At 47.8% G+C, this 26,478-nt stretch overlaps 2 protein-coding genes across 8 annotated transcripts in view; both read right to left on the bottom strand.

Moving 5' to 3' along the window:
- Nucleotides 1-19,759, bottom strand: part of LOC121291305 — a 96,891-nt gene extending 77,132 nt beyond the window's left edge. The window contains exons 1-2 of the mRNA XM_041212378.1: nucleotides 19,635-19,759; nucleotides 696-800 (exon numbers count right to left, since the gene is read on the bottom strand). Coding sequence (XP_041068312.1) covers nucleotides 696-765 — 70 coding nt within the window. The 5' untranslated portion in view covers nucleotides 766-800; nucleotides 19,635-19,759. The remainder of the gene's footprint in view (nucleotides 1-695; nucleotides 801-19,634) is intronic.
- A 3,118-nt stretch (nucleotides 19,760-22,877) lies between these two features.
- The window catches only part of LOC121291866 (butyrophilin subfamily 1 member A1-like), a 40,070-nt gene continuing 36,469 nt past the window's right edge, over nucleotides 22,878-26,478 (bottom strand). For all 7 annotated transcript variants that reach the window (XM_041213478.1, XM_041213481.1, XM_041213482.1 and 4 more), the window contains one exon: nucleotides 22,878-24,072. In XM_041213478.1, coding sequence (XP_041069412.1) covers nucleotides 23,588-24,072 — 485 coding nt within the window. In that variant the 3' untranslated portion in view covers nucleotides 22,878-23,587. The remainder of the gene's footprint in view (nucleotides 24,073-26,478) is intronic.

Raw genomic sequence — 26,478 nt, 5'->3', positions numbered from 1 at the left:
GGGCAGGGGCCCATGTCGAAACTTATTGAAAATAAGGTGTAAATTTTAACACAAGGGACTCTCAGAGCCTGTCAGACAGAGAATTTGGGGAAGAGGACCAGCAGCAGGTGCTGAAGAAAAGGACTGTTTCCTTGTTAAATGCCGAGCAGAGTACTGGTGAGGATGGAACCCCTGTGCAAGGGAACAAACATTGTGAAGAACTGAGAACCAAGGTGTCGCTGGGGGAACCTTGCCGCTGGAAGTCAATTGGATTATGATCAGAAGATTGAGTGAAGGGGGCTTTTTTTTTTAAAGAAAGGAGACTGTAAGATACACCCTCATGGGACAGCTGTTGAAGCTGGGAGGAGCTTGGGACTTAATACAAAATGACATTTCTCTGAGGGTGTGGTGTAATTATATAAATGTGGAGTGGGATTTTTGGTTGTATTAAGAGGTTAATGGGAATACCATTTCTGTACGTAATGGTTGGTCAATGTTGATTTTAATGTGTTTGTTACAGTAAGAGTCTTAAAACATGAAATCTTGTCCTGTGATTCTTTACATAGATCACGAGGAAATTTATATCTCTTGTTAAAAGTTATTGGTCTCTCCGGGGATTGTAACAGTTGGCAGTGGACCTGCTGAAAATACATTCCTCGTGCAAACGTCAATGTGAAGCGAGGGGGCTGAGGTATTTCAGCAGTGGTTTCTCTCACCTTTAAGTGCAGAATGGATCCTGAAGAGGAGAATCAGAAACAGGGCTTGGGGCCCCATCCGCCTGAACATCCTCGATGAAATTCTGAATCCTGACCGTGCGGGCCCTGAAAGACAAGAGGTCGCGTTAGGGTTCGACATGAAGCTTCTTCACTCTCCAAAGGCTCTCCCGGCCACTTCAAGAAGCTTTGGTGAGCTTGGAGCACAGGGTGGGAGAGGCAGGGTTCCTGCAGAGGGGTGGGAAAAGAAGAGCGGATTGACAATCCCAAAACAACCTGGACACGGCCGGACAGTCAAGAAGTGAGAATCAGTCGGCAGTTGCTGGGTCCTCGCTGAGGGACATCGCACACAGGGAGGTTGGGAAGCCAGTGTCTCTTGAAGCTGTCAATGGGAGTGACCGCTCTGGTCTGAAGCAACCACTGCAACAACAACAACTTATATTGATATAGCCCCTTTAACATCCCAACACGCTTCAGAGGAGCAATACAAAGAAAAACAAAGTATGACACTGAATCAAATAAGGAGATATTAGGTCAGATGACCAAAGCTTGGTCAAAGAGGGAGGTTTTGAGGAATGTTCTGATGGAGGGCAGCAGAGTAGAGAGGTGGAGAGGTTTAGGCAGGGAATTCCAGAGCTCCGGGCTGAGATAGCAGAAAGCAGGGCCAACAATAATGGAGCAATTAAAGTACAAGAGGCTAGAATTGGAGAAGATCAGATATCACAGACGGTGTATTTTTGTTTGTGTGCTCTGGAACTAACGGAGGTCGGAAGAGGCAAGGATGTGGAGGGATTTGGAAACAAGGTTGCGAATTTTGAAATCCAGATGTTGTTTATCTGGGGTCAATGGGGTCAGCAATCTGTGGTCCAGTTATCCAGCCGGGGAGAGTAGGCCTCCATGTTCAGTTCAGAAACACAAAGAACAGACTTGTGTTTGTATGTGATGTACAGTCAAAATGTCACTTCTTACACTTGCTAATATACGTTAATCCAGTCCAGCTTTTATATTTAAGTTTGTGTTCTCCCACCATCTCCCACCCGCCCCCCCATCCAGGTTTATCAGTCTGTGTCCAACCTCCCGCATCCCAGCACCTCCCCCCACAACCAACCACTCCCCCCCCGGGTTTATCAGTCTGTGTCCTTTATCCTCTATTAGGCTGCAGTCTCTGTTCAGTGTGCCCATTCTGTAATTATTCACCAGTATAAAACGAACAGGGATGAGGCCCGGGTTTATTGTACACAGAGTGCGAAGTCTCCCAGTTATTTCACTTACAGGAAACTCATAAAAATGATTCTTCTGTAGTGAGGGAGGGTGTGGTCCGTGGCTCAGGTTGTTTGGGTCAAAGCATTTTAACAGAATTTTGAGTCCAGAAGCTTCTCAATGACTGACAATCCACAGACAGAGCACAAACCTGGGAACTAGACAGAAATCAGCAAATCTGAGGCCACTGTAAACAATGACACTCACCCCTTAGACCCCATAAACACTGACACACTCCCCAGAGACCCCATAAACAATGACACACTTCCCAGAGACCCTGTAAACACTGACACACTCCCCAGAGACCCCGTAAACACTGACACACTCCCCAGAGACCCCGTAAACACTGACACACTCCCCAGAGACCCCGTAAATACTGACACACTTCGCACGACCCCTCAGTAAATACTGACACACTCCCCGGGACCCCTGTAAATACTGACACACTCCCCACAGACCCCGTAAATACTGACACACTCCCCACAGACCCCGTAAACACTGGCACACTCCCTAGAGACCCCGTAAACACTGACACACTCCCCAGAGACTCCGTAAATACTGACACACTCCCCACAGACCCCGTAAATACTGACACATTTCCCGCGACCCCTCAGTAAATACTGACACACTCCCCGGGACGCCTGTAAATACTGACAAATGACCGGGGACCCCTGTAAATGCTGACACACACGAAGGGACCCCTCTAAATACTGACACACTCCCCAGAGACCCTCTAAATACTGACACACTCCCCAGAGACCCTCTAAATACTGACACACTCCCCAGAGACCCTATAAATACTGACACACTCCTGAGACCCCTAAATACTGACACACTCCCCAGGAACTCTCTGTAAATACTGACATACTCCCAGGCACCTCTGTAAATACTGACACATGCCCCGGGGACTCCCTGTAAATACTGACACACACCCAGGGACCCCTGTAAATACTGACACACACCCAGGGACCACTGTAAATACTGACACACACCCAGGGACCACTGTAAATACTGACACACACCCAGGGACCACTGTAAATACAGACACACTCCCCGGGGATCCCTGTAAATACTGACACACTCCCCGGGGACCCCTGTAAATACTGACACATTCCCCGGGGACCCCTGTAAATACTGACACATTCCATGGGAACTCTCTGTAAATACTGACACATTCAATGCGAACTCTCTGTAAATACTGACACATTCAATGCGAACTCTCTGTAAATACTGACACATTCAATGCGAACTCTCTGTAAATACTGACACATTCAATGCGAACTCTCTGTAAATACTGACACACTCAATGCGAACTCTCTGTAAATACTGACACACTCCCAAGGGACCCCTGTAAATACGGACACACTCCCGGGGACCCCTGTAAATACTGACACACTCCCAAGGGACCCCTGAAAATACTGACACATTCCCCGGGAACTCTCTGTAAATACGGACATGCTCCCGGGGACCCCTGTAAATACTGACACACTCCTCAAAGACCCCGTAAACACTGACACACGCACCACAGACCCCGTAAACACTGACACACGCCCCACAGACCCCGTAAACACTGACACACGCCCCACAGACCCCGTAAACACTGACACACGCCCCACAGACCCCATAAACACTGACACTCCCCAGAGACCCTGTAAAGACTGACACACTCCCCAGAGACCCCGTAAACACTGACACACACCCCAGAGACACCATAAACACTGACACACACCCCAGAGACCCCGTAAACACTGACACATTCCCCAGAGATCCAATAAATAGTGACACACTCCCCTTAGACCCCGTAAATACTGACTCATTCTCCAGAGACCCGATAAATACTGACCCACTCCCCTTAGACCCCGTTAATACTGACACGCTCTCCAGAAACCCCGTAAATACTGACACACACCCCAGAGACCCTGTAAATACTGACACACTCCCCACAGACCCTGTAAATACTGACACATTCCCCAGAGACCTAGTAAATACTGACACACACCCCAGAGACCCTGTAAATACGGACACACTCCCCACAGACCCTGTAAATACTGACACATTCCCCAGAGACCCAGTAAATACTGACACACTCCCCAGAGGCCCCGTAAATACTGACAAACTCCCCAAAGGCCCCGTAAATACTGACACACTCCCCAGAGGCCCCGTAAATACTGACACACTCCCCACAGACCCTGTAAATACAGACACACTCCCGGGGACCCCTGTAAATACTGACACACTCGTGGGGACCCCTGTAAATACTGACACACTCCCCGGAGACCCCGTAAATACTAACACACTCCTGGGGACCCTTGTAAATACTGACACACTCCCTGGGGACTCCTGTAAATACTGACACACTCCCCAGGGACCCCTGTAAATACTGACACACTCCCTGTAGACCCTGTAAATACTAACACACTCCTGGGGACTCCTGTAAATACTGACACACTCCCCAGGTCCCCTGTAAATACTGACACACTCCCTGGAGACCCCGTAAATACTACCATACTGCTGGGGACTCCTGTAAATACTGACACACTCCCTGGGAACTATCTGTAAAAACTGACACACTCCCGGGGACACCTGTAAACACTGACACACTCCCAGGGACCCCTGTAAATACTGACACTCTCCTAGGGAACTCTCTGTAAATACGGACACATTCCCGGGGTCCCCAGTAAATACCGACACACTCCCGGGGACCCAGTAAATACCGACACACTCCCGGGGACCCCAGTAAATACGGACACACTCCCGGGGACCCCAGTAAATACGGACACATTCCTGGGAACCCTTGTAAATACGGACACACTCCCGGGGACCCCTGTAAATATGCACACGCTCCTGGGGACCCCTGTAAATACTGACACCTGCCACAGGGACTGTCTGTAAATCAACAATTCCTCGGAGTGTAAAATGAACCACTGCTTAACATTCCCTCACGTTCCCCTTCCTCTGAAGTCTGAAATCAGTCACCTCCCCAGAGGGGAACAGTCTAGCAGTGCAGCAAACTGTTTCATGGAGTCATAGGGCAATGCAGCATAGAAAGAGGTCAATCAGCCCATTGAAATATGCCGGCTCTTTCAAAGGTCAATGCAGTCAGTCCCACTCTCCTCCTGCCCCACATCCATGCAATGTTTCCAATTCCCTTTTGAAAGCTAAGACTGATTCTGTATTCAGCAGCTTATCAGGTGGGACATTGCCCCCACTCCCGGGTTTAGCAAACAGTCTGTGTCCCACCCACCACCCACCACCCACCCCAATACCACCCCCCCTCTCCCCCCAGGTATATAAGACAGTCTGGGTCCCACCCACTCGCCCCAGCACCTCGCTGCCCTCAACACCCCTCACCCCCGTGGGTTTATCAGTATGTGTCCTTTATCCTCTATTAGGCTGCAGTCTCTGTTCAGTGTGTCCATTCTGTAATTAATCATCACGATACAATGAACAGGGATGAGGCCCATGTTCATTGTACACAGAGTGCAAAGTTTCCCAGTTATCTCACTTATAAGTAACTCATAAAAGGAGCTGTTCTGTACTGAGGGAGGGTGTGGTCTGTAATTGGGGACGTTTGGGTCAAAGCATTTTAACAGAATTTTGAGTCTGGAATATTCTCAATGACTGACAATCTGACAGTCAGAGCACAAACCTGGGAACCAGTCAGAACGCAGCAAATCTGAGACCCCTGTAAACAGTGGCACCTACCCCTTAGACCCTGTAAACACTGACACACTCCCCAGAGACCCCGTAAATACTGACACACTCCCCAGAGACCCCGTAAACACTGACACACGCCCCACAGACCCCGTAAACACTGACACACGCCCCACAGACCCCGTAAACACTGACACACTCCCCACAGACCCCGTAAACACTGACACACTCCCCACAAACCCCGTAAACACTGACACACGCCCCACAGACCCCGTAAACACTGACACACGCCCCACAGACCCCGTAAACACTGACACACGCCCCACAGACCCCGTAAATACTGACACACTCCCCACAGACCCTGTAAACACTGACACACGCCCCACAGACCCCGTAAATACTGACACACTCCCCACAGACCCCGTAAACACTGACACACTCCCCACAGACCCCGTAAACACTGACACACTCCCCACAGACCCCGTAAACACTGACACACACCCCAGAGACACCGTAAACACTGACACACACCCCAGAGACCCAGTAAACACTGACACACACCCCAGAGACCCTGTAAATACTGACACACTCCCCAGAGACCCCGTAAACACACACACGCCCCAGAGACCCCGCAAATACTGACACACGCCCCACAGACCCCGTAAACACTGACACACGCCCCACAGACCCCGTAAAGACTGACACACGCCCCACAGACCCCGTAAAGACTGACACACGCCCCACAGACCCCGTAAACACTGACACACTCCCCAGAGACCCTGTAAACACTGACACACTCCCCATAGACCCCGTAAACACTGACACACACCTCAGAGACCCCGTAAACACTGACACACACCTCAGAGACCCCGTAAACACTGACACACACCTCAGAGACCCCGTAAACACTGACACACTCCCCAGAGACCCTGTAAACACTGACACACTCCCCACAGACCCTGTAAATACTGACACACACCTCAGAGACCCCGTAAACACTAACACACACTTCAGAGACCCCGTAAAAACAGACACATTCCCCAGAGGCCCCATAAATACTGACCCACTCCCCTTAGACCCTGTAAATACTGACACACTCCCCAGAGACCCCATAAACACTGACACAGTCCCCAGAGACCCCGTAAACACTGACACACTCCGCAGAGACCCCGTAAACACTGAAACACTCCGCAGAGACCCCGTAAACACTGAAACACTCCGCAGAGACCCCGTAAACACTGAAACACTCCGCAGAGACCCCGTAAACACTGAAACACTCCCCACAGACCCCGTAAACACTGACACACTCCCCACAGACCCCATAAACACTGACACACTCCGCAGAGACCCCGTAAACACTGACACACTCCGCAGAGACCCCGTAAACACTGACACACTCCGCAGAGACCCCGTAAACACTGAAACACTCCCCACAGACCCCGTAAACACTGACACACTCCGCAGAGACCCCGTAAACACTGACACACACCCCAGAGACACCGTAAACACTGGCACACACCCCAGAGACCCTGTAAATACTGACACACTTCCCAGAGACCCCGTGAACACACACACTCCCCAGAGACCCCATAAATAGTGACACACTCCCCTTAGACCCCGTAAATACTGACTCATTCTCCAGAGACCCCATAAATACTGACCCACTCCCCTTAGACCCCGTTAATACTGACTCATTCCCCAGAGACCCCATAAATACTGACACACTCCCCAGAGACACTGTAAATACTGACACACTCCCCAGAGACACTGTAAATACTGACACACTCCCCAGAGACACTGTAAATACTGACACACTCCCCAGAGACACTGTAAATACTGACACATTCCTCAGAGACCCAGTAAATACTGACACATTCCTCAGAGACCCAGTAAATACTGACACACTCCCCGGAGACCCCGTAAATACTAACACAATCCTGGGGACCCTTGTAAATACTGACACTCTCCCGAGGAACTTTCTGAAAATACTGACACAGTACCCGGGGACCCCTGTAAATACTGACACACTCCCTGTAGACCCCGTAAATACTAACACACTCCTGGGGACTCCTGTAAATACTGACACACTCCCCAGGTCCCCTGTAAATACTGACACACTCCCTGGAGACCCCATAAATACTAACACACTCCTGGGGACTCCTGTAAATAATGACACACTCCCTGGGAACTATCTGTAAAAACTGACACACTCACAGGGACCTCAGTAAATACTGACACATTCCCAGGCACACCTGTAAATACTGACACACTCCCGGGGACACCTGTAAACACTGACACACTCCTGGGGACACCTGTAAACACTGACACACTCCCGGGGACACCTGTAAACACTGACACACTCCCGGGGACACCTGTAAACACTGACACACTCCCGGGCACACCTGTAAACACTGACACACTCCCGGGCACACCTGTAAACACTGACACACTCCTGGGGACACCTGTAATACTGACACACTCCCAAGGACCCCTGTATATACTGACACACTCCCAGGGACCCCTGTAAATACTGACACACTCCCAGGGACCCCTGTAAATACTGACACACTCCCAGGGACCCCTGTAAATACTGACACACTCCCAGGGAAGTCCCTGTAATTACGGACACACTCCCAGGGAAGTCCCTGTAAATACGGACACACTCCCAGGGACCCCTGTAAATACTGACACACCCCCGGGGACACCTGTAAACACTGACACACTCCCGGGGACACCTGTAAACACTGACACACTCCCGGGATCACCTGTAAACACTGACACACTCCCGGGGACACCTGTAAACACTGACACACTCCCGGGGACACCTGTAAACACTGACACACTCCCGGGGACACCTGTAAACACTGACACACTCCTGGGGACACCTGTAAACACTGACACACTCCTGGGGACACCTGTAAATACGGACACACTCCCAGGGAACTCCCTGTAAATACGGACACACTCCCTGGGACCCCTGTAAATACTGACACACTCCCGGGGACACCTGTAAACACTGACACACTCCCGGGGACACCTGTAAACACTGACAAACTCCCGGGGACACCTGTAAACACTGACACACTCCCGGGGACACCTGTAAACACTGACACACTCCCGGGGACACCTGTAAACACTGACACACTCCTGGGGACACCTGTAAATACTGACACACTCCCAGGGAAGTCCCTGTAAATACGGACACACTCCCAGGGAAGTCCCTGTAAATACGGACACACTCCCAGGGAAGTCCCTGTAAATACGGACACACTCCCAGGGACCCCTGTAAATACTGACACACTCCCGGGGACACCTGTAAACACTGACACACCCCCGGGGACACCTGTAAACACTGACACACTCCCGGGGACACCTGTAAACACTGACACACTCCCAGGGACCCCTGTAAATACTGACACACTCCCAGGGATCCCTGTAAATACGGAAACACTCCCTGGGACCCCTGTAAATACTGACACACTCCCGGTGTCACCTGTAAATACTGACATAAGCCCAGGGAACACTCTAAATATGGACACACTCCCGGGGTCCCCAGTAAATACCGACACACTCCCGGGGACCCCTGCAAATACGGACACACTCCTGGGGACCCCTGCAAATACGGACACACTCCCGGGGACCCCTGCAAATACGGACACACTCCTGGGGACCTCTGTAAATACGGACACACTCCCGGGGACCTCTGTAAATACTGACACACTTCCCACAGACCCCGCAAATACTGACACACTCCCCACAGACCCCGTAAACACTGACACACTCCCCACAGACCCCGCAAATACTGACACCCTCCCCACAGATCCCTGTAAATACTGACATACTCCTGGGGGCCCCTGTAAATACTGACACACTCCTCACAGACCCCGTAAATACTGACACACTCCTGGGGGCCCCTGTAAATACTGACACACTCCCAGGCACCCCTGCAAATACTGACACAATCCCAGGCACACCTGCAAGTACTGACACAATCCCCACAGACCCCGTAAATACTGACACAATCCCCACAGACCCCGTAAATACTGACACAATCCCCACAGACCCCGTAAATACTGACACAATCCCCACAGACCCCGTAAATACTGACACAATCCCCACAGGCCCCGTAAATACTGACACAATCCCCACAGACCCCGTAAATACTGACACAAACCCCACAGACCCCGTAAATACTGACACAATCCCCACAGACCCCGTAAATACTGACACAATCCCCACAGACCCCGTAAATACTGTCACACTCCCCACAGACCCCGCAAAAACTGACACACTCCCCACAGATCCCTGTAGATACTGACACACTCCCCACAGACCCCATAAATACTGACACACTTCCAGGACCCCTGCAAATACTGACACACTCCCCACATACCCTGTAAATACTGACACACCCACAGGGAACCCTCTGTAAATACTGACACAGTCCTGGGGACCCCTGTAAATACTGACACACTCCCCGGGAACCCTCTGTAAATACTGACACACTCCTGGGGACCCCTGTAAATACTGACACACTCCTGGGGATCCCTGTAAATACTGACACACTCCCCGGGAACCCTCTGTAAATACTGACACACTCCTGGGGACCCCTATAAATATTGACATATTCCCGGTGGCCCATGTAAATACTGACACACTCCCCACAGACCCCATAAATACTGACACACTCCCCACAGACCTCATAAATACTGACACACTCCTGGGGGCCCCTGTAAATACCGACACACTCCCCACCGACCCCGTAAATACTGACACACTGCCCACCGACCCCGTAAATACTGACATACTCCCCAGGAACTCTGTGTAAATACTGACACACTCCCGGGGACCCCTGTAAATACGGACACACTCCCGGGGACCCCTGTAAATACGGACATACTCCCCGGGGACCCCTGTAAATACGGACACACTCCCCGGGGACCCCTGTAAATACTGACACACTCCCGGGGACCCCTGTAAATACTGACACACTCCCGGGGACCCCTGTAAATACTGACACACTCCTTGGGGACCCCTGTAAATACGGACACACTCCCCCGGGAACTCTCTGTAAATACTGACACACTCCCAGGGACCCCTGTAAATACTGACACCTGCCACAGGGACTGTCTGTAAATCAACAATTCCTCGGAGTGTAAAATGAACCACTGCTTAGCATTCCCTCACGTTCCCCTTCCTCTGAAATTTGAAATCAGTCACCTCCCCAGAGGGGAACAGTCTAGCTGTGCAGCAAATGACTCATGGAGTCATAGGGCAATGCAGCATAGAAAGAGGCCAATCAGCCCATCGAAATACGCCGGCTCTTTCAAAGGTCAATGCAGTCAGTCCCACTCTCCTCCTGCCCCACATCCATGCAATGTTTCCAATTCCCTTTTGAAAGCTAAGACTGACTCTGTATTCAGCAGCCTATCAGGTGGGACATTGCAAATCCTAATCTCTCGTTGCGTTTAATGGTTTTTCCTCATGTCGGTTAACATAGAAACATAGAAAATAGGAGCAGGTGTAGGCTATTCGGCCCTCTGAGCCTGCTCCGCCATTCAACATGATCATGGTTGATCATCTAACTCAATAGCCTGCACCCGCTTTCTCCCCATATCCTTCGATCCCTTTTGCGCCAAGAGCTATACCTAACTCCTTCTTGAAAACATACAATGTTTTGGTCTCAACTACTTTCCGTGGTGGTGAATTCCACAGGCTCACCACTCTCCGGGTGAAGAAATTTCTCCTCATCTCAGTCCTAAATGGTTTACCAGGTAACCTCAGACTGTGACCCCTGGTTCTGGATCACTTTCACTGATCACCTTAAAGCTATGCCCTCTGGTTGCTGTTGCTTCACATCTCTCCTTTGGGATGACCTACTGTTTTAATGTCCCAAGACACTTAATACTGACTGAATGGAAAGCTTCACACACCTGAATAGCAAAAATGCCGAAAGCTGAAAAATAATTGATTCACCAACTCGCGTCCTGCTTTGTGGCGATAGGTTTAACCCATAACATGACTGCAGCAAAACTAAAAGGGCCCTGACACACTTGGAAGCATTTTGAACTGTGAGGGATAGGAATAGACTTTGACGGGACGTGGGCAGATTGGTGGGATGGGTGGACACATGGCAGATGAAATTTAATGCCGGGAAGTGTGAAGCAATTCAGTTTGGTGGGATGAACGAGGAGAACCAATGTATAATAAAGGGTGCAAATTCCAAAGTGAGTGCATGCGCTGAGGGGTAGCTATGCTGAATGTGGTTCAGTATCAACTGTGAGCATTGCATCCAGTTCTGGGCACCACACTTTAGGAAGGAGGTGGAGGCACTAGAGGGGGTGCAGGAAAGAATGGAGAACTTCAGCTGTCCAGATAGATTGGAGAAGTTGGGCCTGTTTTCCTTGGAGAAGGTTTGAGGGGAGATTTGATAGAGGCATTCAAAATCGTTAAGGGTCTGGACCAGGTCAATAGGGAGAAACTGCTCCCATGGGTGGAAGGATCGAGGACAAGAGGACATAGGTTTAAGATGATTGGCAAAAGAGGCAAGGGTACATGAGGCAAAACGTTTTCACGCAGCAAGTGTTTGTCATCGGGAATGCACTGCCTGAGAGGGTGGGGGTGGAGGCAGGTTGAACAATGTCTTTCGAAAGGGAATTGGATAAACACCTAAAGGAAAAAAATTCTCAGGGCTGTGAGGATAAGGCAATGGGCTGAATGGTCTCCTTCTGTCCTGTAACCATTCTATGATTCTATTCTATATCTTCAATTCTATACAGTGGGAATAAATCGGCAATAATTTGACACACGAGATCATTCATCAAATTGTACATGGAGCTGACTTTACCCTATCATCCACTCCGAACATGCACTCCACTTGCTGGATACATCATTGTTCAGTTCAATTTGGGTTGAAGTTTGTAGCTTTACCATACGAAAGTAAGATTTTGATTCACTTTAAAATTACAAAGTGATAGAATGCTATAGTGGAGAAAGAGGCCAATCAGCCCACTGTGCCTGTGCTGGCTCTTTGAAAGAGCTGTCCAATTAGCCCCCTTTCCCCATGGGCCTACAAACCTCTCCCCTTCAACTGGGCAAGAAATTCCACTGATGGAACAAATCCCAGCAACAAAATCCTAGTGTTGTCCTTTTCTAAAACACAGCAGAGCTTGTGCGCCTGTTTCGGGAGCAGCTTGTCCATGTGGGCCTGTGCAGTAAGACTCTAGGAGACCTGGCAGAAATAATGGACCAGGACTCTCTCCGGCTTCCTTCTCTCCAGGGCTGCTACGCTGGAATTCCTGAGCTTTTACAGGCCAAAGTAGTTTCATTCAAAACTTTTCTCACACTTGACCCAATGGGCCGAAGGGCCTCTGCTGCACTGTGAGATTCTTTGAGCCGCCATACAAGTCTGTTCAACATCACAAGGGTCCAGTACGTTGACCTAATCCCTCTGGGAGGATGTAGGGAAGGGGAAGCTTTCTGAGTTAAGGGACGATGACCGAATGTTTGCTGCGGACTTGCCATGCACACAAAAAAAAATCAGTCCAACACAGGAACCACACTCGACAGAATTGTTTTTAAACAGCAGGGTCCATTTTTTTAATACTCTATAATCAGGCGGTTTTGTGTCTTAAGATTGTCCTTAGGGAAACATGGCCTGGATTTTCTTTGGCATTTGCCTATACGGGGAAGAACACCTCAGAAACCCAACCATCACAGGCCATATCTCCTACTCTGTGTTTGTTTGCCTGACCGCAGCCCCCATCCATGCCTTTGCCAGACCCTTCATATCCAGCGGCAAGAAAGGTGGTCCAGCAGCGGTGTCCTGTCAAGCCAACTCGTCCGGCATTGAGGTGCTAATGGCTCAAAGCCTGCTCCGCTGGGAGGTGCACGTCGCTGGTAAGCCTGACAAAAGACTCTCGGGAATTTAGCAGTAGTAGGGCCTTCAAGCCTACTCCACCATTCAATAAAATCATGGCTGATCTGGCTGTGCTCTCAATTCTACTTTGCCTTCTGTCCCCCTTAACCCTCGATTGCCTAACAAAAATTCTGTCTAGCTCTGCCTTGAATAGATTCAATGAGCCAGCCTTCACTACTTTCTGAGGAAGAGAATTCCAAACAATGATGACACTTTGGCAGAAAATATTTCTCCTCATCTCTGTCTACTTTTAACCTATGTCCCCTAGTTTTAGTCTCCCTACAAGAGGAAACATCCTCCTACCCTATCAAGTCCCCTCAGGATCTTACATGTTTCAATAAGATCACCTCTCGTGCTTCTAAACTCCAATGGGTATGGACCCAACCTGTTCAGCCTTTCTTCATAAGATAACCCCTTCATCCCAGGAATCAGAAACAGAGGTACAGATTTAGGGTAAGAGGTTTAGAGGGGGTTTGAGGGAAATATTTTCATGCAGAGCAAGTTGGGAATCTGGAACTCTGTCTGAAAGAGTGGTAGAGGCAGAAACCCTCATCATGTTTTAAAAACACTCAGATATACAATTGAAGTGCTGTAAGCTACAGACTACAGACCAGGGCTACAGGCCAAGGGCCGGGAGGTGGGATTAGACTGTATGCCTCCTTTTGGGTCAGCATTGAGACAGTGGGCCAAATGGCCTCGTTCTATGCTGAAAATTTAAGTGTTTCTGTGGTTAAAATTAGGGGTGCTCAGGAAGCCAGAATTAGAGGAACACTGATTTCTCGAGGGCTGTGGGGCTGAGGAGATTAGAGAGGGAGGGGGAGTGGCGAGACCATGGAAGGGTTCAAAAAGAAGAACTTTAATATTGAGGCATTCACAGGTGCTAATATAGGTCAGCAAGCACAGGGGTAATGGTGGAACAAAGAATCACAGAACTGTTACATTGCAAAAGGAGGCCATTTAGCCCATCATGTCTACATCAGCTCTCTGAATGAGCAATTCACTTAATGCCATTCTCCCGCCTTCTCCCCATAACCCTTCACATTCTTCCTTTTCAAGTAACAGTCTAAATCTCTTCTGAATGCCTCAACTGAACCCGCCTCAACCACACTCTCAGCCTGAGCATTCCAAACCCTAGCCACTTGCTGTGTGAAAATATTGCTTCTTCTGCAAATTACTTTGAATTTGTGCCCTCTCATTCGCGATCCTTTCATGAATGGGAACAATTTCTCCCTTTCTCGTCTGCCCAGACCCCTAATGAATTTGATTGGTGAGGTGAGAGTGACTGCCCTTGGCATCAAGATCGCATTTGACCAAGTGTAGAATCAAGGAGCCCTAGCAAAACTGGAGTCAATGGGAATCAGGGGGAAAACTCTGCACTGGTTGGAGTCACACCTAGCACAAAGGAAGATGGTTGTGGTTGTTGGAGGTCAGTCATCTCAGCTGCAGAACATCAATGCAGGAGTTCCTCAGGGTGGTGTCCTAGACCCAACCATCCTCAGCTGCTTCATCAATGACCTTCCTTCCATCATAAGGTCAGAAGTGGGGATGTTCACTGATGATTGCACAATGTTCAGCACCATTTATGACTCCTCAGATACTGAAGCAGTCCATGTCCAAATGCAGCAGGAACTGGACAATATCCTGGTTTGGGCTGACAAGTGGCAAGTAACATTTGCACCACACAAGTGCCAGGAATGACCATCTCCAACAAGAGAGAATCTAACCATCGCCCCATGACATTCAATGGCATTACCATCACTGAATCCCCCCTATCAACATCCTGGGGGTTACCATTGACCAGAAACTGAACTGGACTAGCCATATAAATACTGTGGCTACAGAAATCATGTCAAAGGCTAGGAATTCTGCAGCGAGTAACTCACCTCCTGAATACCCAAAGCCTGTCCACCATCTATGAGGCATGAATCAGGAATGTGATGGAATACTCTCCACTTGCCTTGATGAGTGCAGCTCCAACAACACTCAAGAAGCTCGACGCCATACAGGACAAAGCAGCCCGCTTGATTGGCACCCCAGCCATAAACATTCACTCCCTCCACCACCAACGCACAGTGGGAGCAGTGTGTAATATCTACAAGATACGCTGCAGGAACTCACCAAGGCTCCTTAGACTGCATCTTCCAAACCCACTGCCACTACCATCTAGAAGGACAAGGGCAGCAGATACATGAGAACACCACCACCTGGAAGTTCCCTTCCAAGAAACTCATCATCCTGACTTGGAAATATATCACCATTCCTTCACTGTCGCTGGGTCAAAATCCTGGAACTCCCTTCCTGACAGCACTGTGGGTGTACCTACACCACATGGACTGCAGCGGTTCAAGAAGGCAGCTCACCACCACCTTCTCAAGGGCAACTAGGGACGGGCAATAAATGCTGACCCAGCCAGTGACGCCCACATTCCATGAATGAATTAAAAATAATCTCTATGAAATCTCCTCTCAGCCTTCTTTTCTCTAAGGGAAACAATCCTAACATCGCCAAACTATCTTCATAACTGAAGTTCCTCATCCCTGGAACCATTGTCGTGTATCTTTCCTGCACTCCCTCCAATGTCTTCACACCCTTCCTAAAGAGTAGCACCCAGAACTGGACCTAACACTTATCCAGCTGAGGTTGAACTAGTGTTTTATACAAGTTCAACATAACCTCCTTGCTCTTGTACTCTATGCCACTATTATAAAGCCCAGGATACTGTATGTTTCATTAACTGCTCTCTCAACCTGTCCTGTTACCTTATGCACATATACACTCAGATCCCTCTGCTTCTGTATGCCCTTTAGAGCTGTACCCTTTATTTTATACTCTCAGCAATTGTGCATACCAAAATGAATTACTTCACATTTCTGTATGTTGAACCTCTTCTGCTACCTGTGTCCATCCATTGCACCAATTTTCCTATGTCCTTTTGAAGTTTGACATTAACCTCCTCACAGTTCACTAAGTTTTGTTTCATCCACAAATTTTGAAATTGGGCCCTGTACACTAAGGTCTAGCTCATTTATATTTACCAGGAAAAGCTGGGGAAACTCCACTACGAACCTTCCTCCAGCCCAAAAAATATTCATTTACCACTACTTTCCGTTTCCTGTTACTCAGCCAATTTCGCATCCACGTTGCTACTGTCCTTTCTATTCCATGAGCTGTAGCTTTGCTCAGAAATCTGTTGTGTGGCACTGTATCAAATTCTTTTTGGAAGTCCATGTACACCACATCAACAGCATTACCCTTATTGGCCCTCTCTGTTACCTCATTAAAAAAACTCCAGAAAGTTAGTTAAACATGATTTTCCCCTTAAGAAATCCATGCTGGCTTTTCTTAATTAACCTGCATTTTCCCAAGTGACCATTAACTTTGTCCCTAATTATTGTTTCTAGAAGCTTCGTCAGCATGAAGGTAAACTGACTGGCCTGTAGTTGCTGAGCTTATCCTTATACCCTTTTTTGAACAAGGGCATAACGTTTGCAATTCTCCAGTCCTCCAGGACCACCCCTGAGTCTAAGGAGGCCTGAAAGATTACAGCCAGTGCCTCCGCAATTTCCACTCTCACTTCCCTCAGTATCCTTGGATGCATCTCATCCGGTCCCAGTGCTTTATTAACTTTAAGTACAGATAGTCTCTCTGATATCTTGTCTCCTTATCAATTTTAAACACTTCTAGTGACTGAATTTCCTCCTCTTTCACCTTGGCCTGGGAAGCATCTTCTTCCTTGGTAAAGACAATATTCATTTAACATCTCAGCCATGTCCCCTGCCTCCATGTGTAAATTCCCCTTTTGGTCCCTAATCAGCCCCGCTCCTCCTTTTACTACCCTTTCACTATTTATATGCCTTTAGAAGACTTTGGGATTCCCTTTCATGTTAGCTGCCAGTCTCTTTTCATACTCCCTCTTTGTTTCTCTTATTCGCTTTTTCACTTCTCCTCTGAACCTTTTATATTCAGCCTGTTCTCAATTGTAATTACTACCTGACACTTCTCATAAGCACACTTTTTCTTCCTTATTTTAATTTCTATCTCTTTTGTCATCCGGGGACTCTTCCCTTCCGAGAGAAAATACCTTGACTGTGCCTTTGGAGGTAGCCCATTGTTCAGCTATTGTATTTCGTGCCAACTTTTGACTCCAGTTTATTTGGCCCAGACTTGTTCTTACCCTGTTGAAGTTGGTTTTCCCCCAGTTAATTATTCTTATTCTGGGCTATCCTTTGTCCCTTTCCATAACCAGCCTAAACCATGTAACACAATGATCACTGTCCCCTAAACGTTCCTCTACTGACACTCAATTCCCTTGGACCACCTCATCCCCAAGAACAAGGTCTCGCAGTGCCTCCTTTCTCACTGGACTGGAAGCCTACTACTGTAGGAAATTCCCTGAACACTCCAGGAATCCTTGCCTCTCTCTGCCCTTTATACTATCATTACCCTGGATGAGCTGTAGGTGGGAAGATGACCATGAGACTGGGGGAGGGAGTCCCAACTTGGACCAACTGCACTGGCCACTGCTGGTTAGAAGTCCCCACCCACCAAAAGCCTCCTCAATAACAATGCGGGGGGGAGGGGGGGGGGGGTGGGCAGTGACTGAGTTCTCCCTGATGACCAGGGCTAAATATTTACCTCAAAACTACCATACCAGTGAAAGCAGATTATTGTGGGAGCTTGCTGTGTACGAATTGTGACATGATAGCAGTGACTACTGGTTGGAATGCACTTTGAGACCTCGATAGGTGCTACAGAAATGCACATCTGTGCATTCCCTTTCGGACTGGGACCAGGGTTATAGAATCTCAGCCTTCTATCAAAGTCAACCAGAAACCTATCGGAATGGAGCTGTTTTTTGGGGGGGGGCGGGTGGGGGTGGATGATTAGATGAAATGTAGACTGAGTGAGTAATGGTAAGTTTCAGGGCTGGTTGGAGAGGACTGAGACGAAGGGGTCTGTTTCAGATAAAAGCAAAAAACTACGGATGCTGGAAATCCAAAACAAAAATACCTGGAAAAACTCAGCAAGTCTGGCAGCATCTACGGAGAGGAACACAGTTAACGTTTCCAGTCCGAATGACCCTTCAACAGAGATAAAAACAAAAAAACCGCGGATGCTGGAAATCCAAAACAAAAACAAAAACAGAATTACCTGGAAAAACGCAGCAGGTCTGGCAGCATCGGCGGAGAAGAAAAGAGTTGACGTTTCGAGTCCTCATGACCCTTCGACAGTTCTGTCATGAGAAGGGTCATGAGGACTCGAAACATCAACTCTTTTCTCCGCCGATGCTGCCAGACCTGCTGAGTTTTTCCAAGTAATTCTGTTTTTGTTTTTGTTTTGGACCGTTCAACAGAACCTGTTCTGAACATTCGGACTTGAAACGTTAACTGTGTTCCTTTCTATAGAAAACAAAAACAGAATTACCTGGAAAAACTCAGTAGGTCTAGCAGCATCGGCGAAGAAAAGAGTTGACGTTTCGAGTCCTCATGACCCTTCGACAGAACTTGAGTTCGAGTCCAGGAAAGAGCTGAAATATAAGCTGGTTTAAGGTGTGTGTGTGGGGGGCGGAGAGATAGAGAGACAGAGAGGTGGGGGGGAGGTGTGGTTGTAGGGACAAACAAGCAGTGATAGAAGCAGATCATCAAAAGATGTCAATGACACTAGTACAATAGAACACATAGGTGTTAAAGTTAAAGTTTATATTTCAGCTCTTTCCTGGACTCGAACTCAAGTTCTGTCGAAGGGTCATGAGGACTCGAAACGTCAACTCTTTTCTTCGCCGATGCTGCTAGACCTACTGAGTTTTTCCAGGTAATTCTGTTTTTGTTTTGGATTTCCAGCATCCGCAGTTTTTTTGTTTTTTTCCTTTCTATAGATCCTGCCAGACCTGCTGAGTTTTTCCAGGTATTTTTGGGTCTGTTTCAGAGATGGTCCTGAGATCCAGAAACTCCGGTCTGCTCCTGTTTCACACACACACACACACGATTGAATTGGGGAAGCCAAACAGCCGCCATCCTGCTCCTGAACATTGTACCCTGAGCAGAGGCTCTGATCTGACCAGCCCAAAGCCGGAGCGACCCCACTCCCCAGTGTGACCAGTCAACACTCACCTGCAGTTACATCGAACACCTTCTCCCTCTCTTTCAATAGGTTTACTTATTTGTAAGCGGAGAAATGGATGAGAAACAGGCCAGACGAAACTCGGAAAAAATCCAGCCTGACCCTTTTTTTTCACTTTCACTTTGAAACATCCGCCGGCAAACGGAAAGGAAGATCTGGGCGATTTCAGATCCACCTGGACACGAACCCCTCCCACATTCTCCGGGTGTGTGTCTTTCTCGCGGACAATTCTCGTTCCACGCTGTGTGTTTCTTAAAACTGTAATCCCAGAATCACATAACACCAAACGAGGCGTCGCTGCCAGCTCTTTAGTGCGATCTAATGAATCCGACTCTCTAGGAGGAAAAACCCAGTAAAAATTGGGAAATGACTGGTACTGGTCCAAACTGGTCGTGCGTACCTTAAAATGGAACTCCAGTTTGGACCAGTAGCAGTCATTTTTCCAAACTTTACTGGGTTTTCTTGCATTACCACACTTCCCTCCCCTCCAATAGCTCAGAAGGAGACCACACTGAGTTGGACCTCCCATGCTAGGTGACTGTGACAAAATTAAACTTTCCCTCCTCGTCCTTCTTGACCTGTCTGCAGCCTCTGACACGGTTGATGTACACCATCCTCCTCCAAATCCTCTCCAGCTGGCTGGGACTCCTCACCTGTTTCTGTTCTTATTTATCTCACCATCGCCTGAGGATCATTTGCAATGGATTCTCTTCCAGCTCCCACACCATTGTCTTTGGTGTTCCCCCAAAGACCTACTGGACCCCTCATGTTCCTCATCTACATTCTGGCCCTCAGCTACATCATGGGAAAGCACAGCAATAGGCTTCAGAGATACACTGATACACCCATCGCTACCTCACCACCACCTCTCTTGCCGACTCCATCATTGCAAAATTATCAGACTGCTTGTCAGACATCGAGTACTGGATGAGTAGAAATTTCCTCCAATTAAATTTTGGAAGGCTGAAACTAGTGTTTTCCCCCTGCTCCAAATTCTTTTCCAAGCTACTGACTCTATACCTCCCTCCAGCAACCATCTGAGATTAAGCCAGTCTTTTGCAAACTTGGTATCACATCTGACCCCAAGATGAACTTTCAACCTCATATTTATGCCTCGCTAAGCAGCCTGTTTCTATCTTGGTAATATTGCTTGACTTCATTCCTGTCTCAGCTCATCGGCTGCTGAAACCCTCACCCATGCCTTCATTAGCTCTAGACTCAGCTATTCCAAATCACTCCTGGCTGCTCTCCCACGCTCTGCCCCCTGTAAACTTGAGCTCGACCAAAATCCTCTTGCCCGTGTCATGACCTGTAGCAAGTCCCATTCCCCTTTTCCACAGCGAGTGTTTCTGATCTGGAATGAATGGCTTGAGAGTGTGGTGGAGGCAGATTTAATCAGGGCTTTCAAAAGAGAATTGGATCATTATCTGAAGAGGAAGAATTTGCAGGGCTATTGGGGAAAAGGCAGGGGAGTGATACTCGATGAATTGAACTTGCAAAGAGCCAGCACGGACAATGGGCCAAATGGCCTCTTTGTGCTGTAACCATTCTGATTCGTTTCTATATTTGAAGTCCTCCATTATTATTGCTCTGTCATTCTTCTATATTTCGCTAATTTGTCTATAGATTTGCTCCACCATCTCCTTCACACCATTCAGCTGCCTATAGATTACACACATTGATGTACGAGTGCCCTTGATATTCCTTAATTCAAGCCAAGTAGATTCCGTCTTTGGTCTCTCTAGTACTAAATCTGTGATCAATAATGCCACAAACCCCGTTTTTTCCCCCCTCTTTCTCCTGAATACAGTATAGCCAGGAACGTTAAGTTCCCATTCCTGCTCTCATTCAAGGTCTCCAATATTGCCATTTAACATCCCACGTGGTGACTTATACCCGCAGCACTCACGTCTTATTTACCCCACACAGCGCATTTACACACACGCTGCAAATCCATCTTAGACTGCTTTGCATTTCTCCCATCACTACCCCCTCTCTATTCTAATGATAATTGCCTTTCCCAGTTCTCTGTATACCTTGTTTTACCTCTGATGCTGCAACCTCTCCACCCCACACCCCAGCTGCACTAGCTAACCTCCCCATGAGGACATTGGTCCCAGCTGTCAAGGAACAACCTGTCCCTTGTGAACAGGTTTTCCCTGCCCCAGAGCTCATTCCATACCACAAGAATCTGAAACCCTAACTCCTGCACCATTTCTCCAACCGTGCATCAGCCTGGCTGACCAGTGTAACCACTGAGAGTAATCCACAGCTTACTGATACCCTCGAGGTCCTGCTTTTTTAACTTCGTCACAATCTGCGGAAGCCCTGACTATCGGCCCTCAAACATTTTGGTGCTAATACCATAACAGAAGGTCATTTCTGGCTGTTCTCCTCCCCCCTCATGGAAAGTCCCATGTGCTTTCAGTCACGTTGCTTTAGCCTGGGAGACAAGTCAGCACATGGCTCTCACATCAGGCAGTTGTAGAAATACCTGCCTGTCCTCCGGCTGGAGAATTCCCTGTGATCTTTCTGCAGGTTGCTGGGCTCCCTGTGTGCAGTTCCACTGCTGCTTTGTGGATGCGCTTTAGGCTGCACTCCCCCACCCCCACCCCGAGGTGCTGCCACCCTCACTGGTATTCAGCAGGGAAAGCTGGCCTGAGGTTGCCACGCTCTTGGGGAATTCCTGTCTCCTCCGACCCAGCTGGATGGCCAGCCATTTACTGTCCCCTACACTCTCTGTAGCTGCGGAGTGACCACCTCCTGAAAGGTGCGATCCAAGGAATATTTTAACTGCACTAACCTGCCCACTCGCTTCAAGTTCAGAAACCCTGAGTTCAAACATCAGAAGCCCTGGCAGCCGTGTGTACCATCGACAAGATGCACTGCAGGAACTCACCAAGGATCCTTAGACAGCACCTTCCAAACTCATGACTACTACCACCTAGAAGGACAAGGGCAGCAGATAGGTGGGAACACCACCACCTGGAAGTTCCCCTATAAGCCATTCACCACCCTGACTTGGGAATATATCGTCCTTCCTTCACTGTCACTGGGTCAAAATCCTGGAACTCCCTTCCTAACAGCACTGTGGGTGTACCTACACCACATGGACTAAGCGGTTCAAGAGGGCAGCTCACCTCCACCTTCTTGAGGGCAACTAGGGCAATAAATTCTGGCCTGGCCAGCGATGCTCATATCCAAAGTATAATTAAGAGAACCAAGAGTTTATGTTTGTTAACTTGTATCTTTAATAACAAAGTCACATGTCATTAGTACAATTATTTTGAAATGCAGATGCCACTTAGTGAACAGGTCCCTTCTAATCCAAACATCGACCGGGGTGGGGGGGTGGCGGTGGAGTGGGGGAGGGAGCTCCCCTTGCCCAACCTCGCAATTCTACCATGGGATCCGTGGGGGCAATCTCAGGTTTAATGACTCATCTGGAGGACAGCACATCAAATGCTGCAGCGTTTCCCTCACTGAAGAGGTTTATTGCTCAAACTCTAAACCATTGGGAGGAAAGTAAACTTTTGGCCAAGTTTGGGGTACAGGGCAGGCCCCATGACATTGAAAAATCGGCCAGACCCAGAGCAAACCAATTTCACCCAAATCGGATTCAGTCCAAAAAAGGAGGGAGTAATTAGGGAGGGAGGGAGTAATTAGGGAGGGAGGGAATTGTGGTGAGCAATCCATTCCCCGTCTTCCTTTATCCCAATGCAGTCTGCCCCCTGCCCCTCTCCCAGTGTTGAATAACGCCAAGTAGAAGAGAGAAACGTCTACTACCAATGTTTTGGGATAACTCTGGGAGTAAATTAGTGTCTGGGTCTTGTGACTTTAAGAGGTTGACATTATCATCATCCCGCAACACACAGCGATGGCATCACATGCGATGGTCTGGTCAACGCGTTTTGGACTATTGTCTGAGGGAGTTCGTGATCGACTAAGAAATTAACATTTCCCCAGACTGAGAGAGATTGAAGAAAGCGTAGATCGGCTCCTCGAAGCTGACAGTGAAAGTGTGGAGGTGGGAACGGGTGGCCATATCGCAGAAAAGGACCTTCCCAGCGTGGCAGTTGATGTATATTCCAATCTCCTGGACCTTCTGTTCGAGGGAGATTTCCAAGGGGTTGGTGTCGTTTGCCCAGTATTTTCGCCCGTCGTGCCCAATCGTCCAGTATCCGTTTTCAGGGCTCAAAGCTGGCTCGTCCTCCCTGACCATTGTCTTCCTGGCTACTCCCAGGTCCCAGGGGGACTGACTGTTCACTTCCACCACCCAGAAGTGCTTCCCGCTGGTGAAGCCTTTATTTCCCAGCACGGATAACTTGGACACGCCAGCGGGAATCTTTGCTTCTGCAGGGTAGCTCACGGTATCGGAAGATACCTGGAGGTTTGGATTCGCAGTGTCACCGTCCAGGGTGAAGTCAACTAAAAAGGATGAAAAAGCAAGGGACAGGTTTAACACCCCAGGCACTGGACTGGGTTTAGTGCTGTTTAAAAGGGAGGCTAACAACACAAGCCAGGATATTAAAAGGAGAGGGAACTGCGGCCAAACATTACGCACTTGTCTAACCGGCATTTTGAACAGTAGCTCTGGGGCCTCATTATATGGGTTTTGCGGGCCACATGTGGGTTGGACAAGCCCGATATTTTACATTCAAGAGGAAGCTGCTTAAACACATTGGGGGAAAAATGAATAGAATGATATGATGATGGGGTGAGACGAAGAGGGTCGAGGAGGTTTGTGTAGAGCTAAACACCAGCACAGGTTAGTTGGGGTGAATGGCCTGCAAGCCAATGGGTTATTTGTTTTCTTTTTAATGTATTCATCACTTTTAACCATGTAACAGATTCTCAGTTTCTCCTGTATTGATGAATGTAGACTGGTGGCTTGGTAGCCCTGTATATGCTGAGTCTGTCTCATATGGTAAACATTGAACATCGAAGAGAAGCAGCACACTGACTGGGGACACAAAGAGCTGCATTGTGGGTGCAACGCAGGGTGGGTAAATTAGAGACGACACAGCCTTGCCAGAATTAACAGGGTCTGCAAAATGAATTAAATTGGGCGGGAGAACTGGCCTCGAACTGTGAGAAAGATTGACCACCTTTTGTGCTCATCAGACATAACGAAGGCTTCTGTCTGGACCAGCCTGAGGATTGGTAACAGCTGTGATGATGTTTGTTTTTATTTATAATTTTCGGATTATGGTGGGATTCTGTAAAGGAAGGTGTGTGTGTGTCCATCCGTGTCAGTGTGTGTGTCCGTATCCATGATTCATTAAACTAGGGGAGGTTAATAGAGACAGCTTGTTTATGAAAACCAAGAGATAGAAAGGTAAAGGTGTTCGGCTCATGCATTTGTAATGAGGGTTTATGGTATGTTCGAGTTACAAGTAAATAGGCTGAATTTAAAATTTCATTATAAGTGGAGACTTGGCTTTTCAGCTGTTGAATTGTAAAAGGGAAGAAGTGACGAGGAACTTTTACAAATTACGAAGATTTCATTAGGTAAACAGGGGAAGATATAGTAAATTTTATTGACCCGAAAATAGAGTTAATAGGAAAACTTAACAGATTTTTATGTTTGGAGAAGTTGAGGGCAAGGGAATTTGAGATGAAAGGGATAAAGATATTTAAAATAAGATGTTTAGCCAAGTTGGTGTGACTATGTGGGGAAATGTCCTGAAGATCACATCTGTGTGCTGAGAAGGTGTGAAAGTTTTGAATATGAAGCAGTCACCCAGTTTCAAGTCAGAAAAGTCTCCGTTTTCAAAAAGCAATTTGATTCTGAACCTTCTTTTTGGATTATCACATCTGAGTGGAAGTGTTTGAGGTGTCAGTGTGGTATACCATTATGAAAATGACACCAATTCTTTGCTTTGGGTAATATTACTGGATTTTCATGGTTTAAAAATCTATGTGGGTATTTTGGGGGTTATTCTGTAATTGTGTAACTTTAATCTTATGTGCTTAAGATTTTTTCTTTTTAATAAATCTTTTAACTTTTAAAATCCTAATGGTGTTACTGGAGTCCTACGCTTTTGGGGTCAGTAGCTTTACCTCCTCATTATAAAAAAAAACAGGTTTATGATCAGTAAGACAGGTTCCCCCTGGTATCTGGCTTGCACAGCATTAACATCTGATGTGGTCGTAACACATGACAAAGTGGAATTCTTCAGGCATGGCCTTGTGAGAGGCTCAGGACATAAGGACAGGGGAAATGACGCTGATGGAATTGAAAATCAATTTTATGAGCTAAAAAGAGATATTACCTTTTATGCCACAGAACTCAGAGACTTCACTGCTGTAGTGGGTACAATAGTTTGGTCAGGCTCTCTGAAGTCATGTACGGAGACCTCATCAATGGACTGACCATTGAGACGAACTCCAGCCCACCAGGCTACTAAGTAACCAGTATTGAGAGTATGTACTATTGCTTAGTGTTATTAATAAAAGTACTACATTAATGGAACAATGTCCAAGTTGTGTGCTATTGATACCCGGAGTAGAGGCAAGAACTTTTAGCTCAGGTAGAGGGTCTTATGAGCCTGATTCTATGTTGTAAAATTCTCTGTAAAAATATGGGCACTGCAAAGGTGATATTTACTTAAAGGGGAGAGTAACCATGGCTAGATAATAACAAATTAAAAGGGAGAGCAACTCCACTGCTAGGTACCATCACTGCCATCAAAGGTTATTTCAGAAAATAAAAGCTCATGCTGTAGTGGTAACATATTGGGATGGATAGAAGGTTGACTGGCTAACATAAATGGGTCTTTTTCTGGTTGGCAAGATGTAACGAGTGTTGTGCCACAGGCATCAGTGCCGAGG

The sequence above is a fragment of the Carcharodon carcharias genome, chromosome 19 (genome assembly GCF_017639515.1).
Source record: "Carcharodon carcharias isolate sCarCar2 chromosome 19, sCarCar2.pri, whole genome shotgun sequence".
In the NCBI taxonomy this organism is placed as follows: domain Eukaryota; kingdom Metazoa; phylum Chordata; class Chondrichthyes; order Lamniformes; family Lamnidae; genus Carcharodon; species Carcharodon carcharias.
The sequence above is the reverse complement of the archived record's forward strand: the minus strand, read 5'-3'. Positions and strand labels throughout refer to the sequence as shown.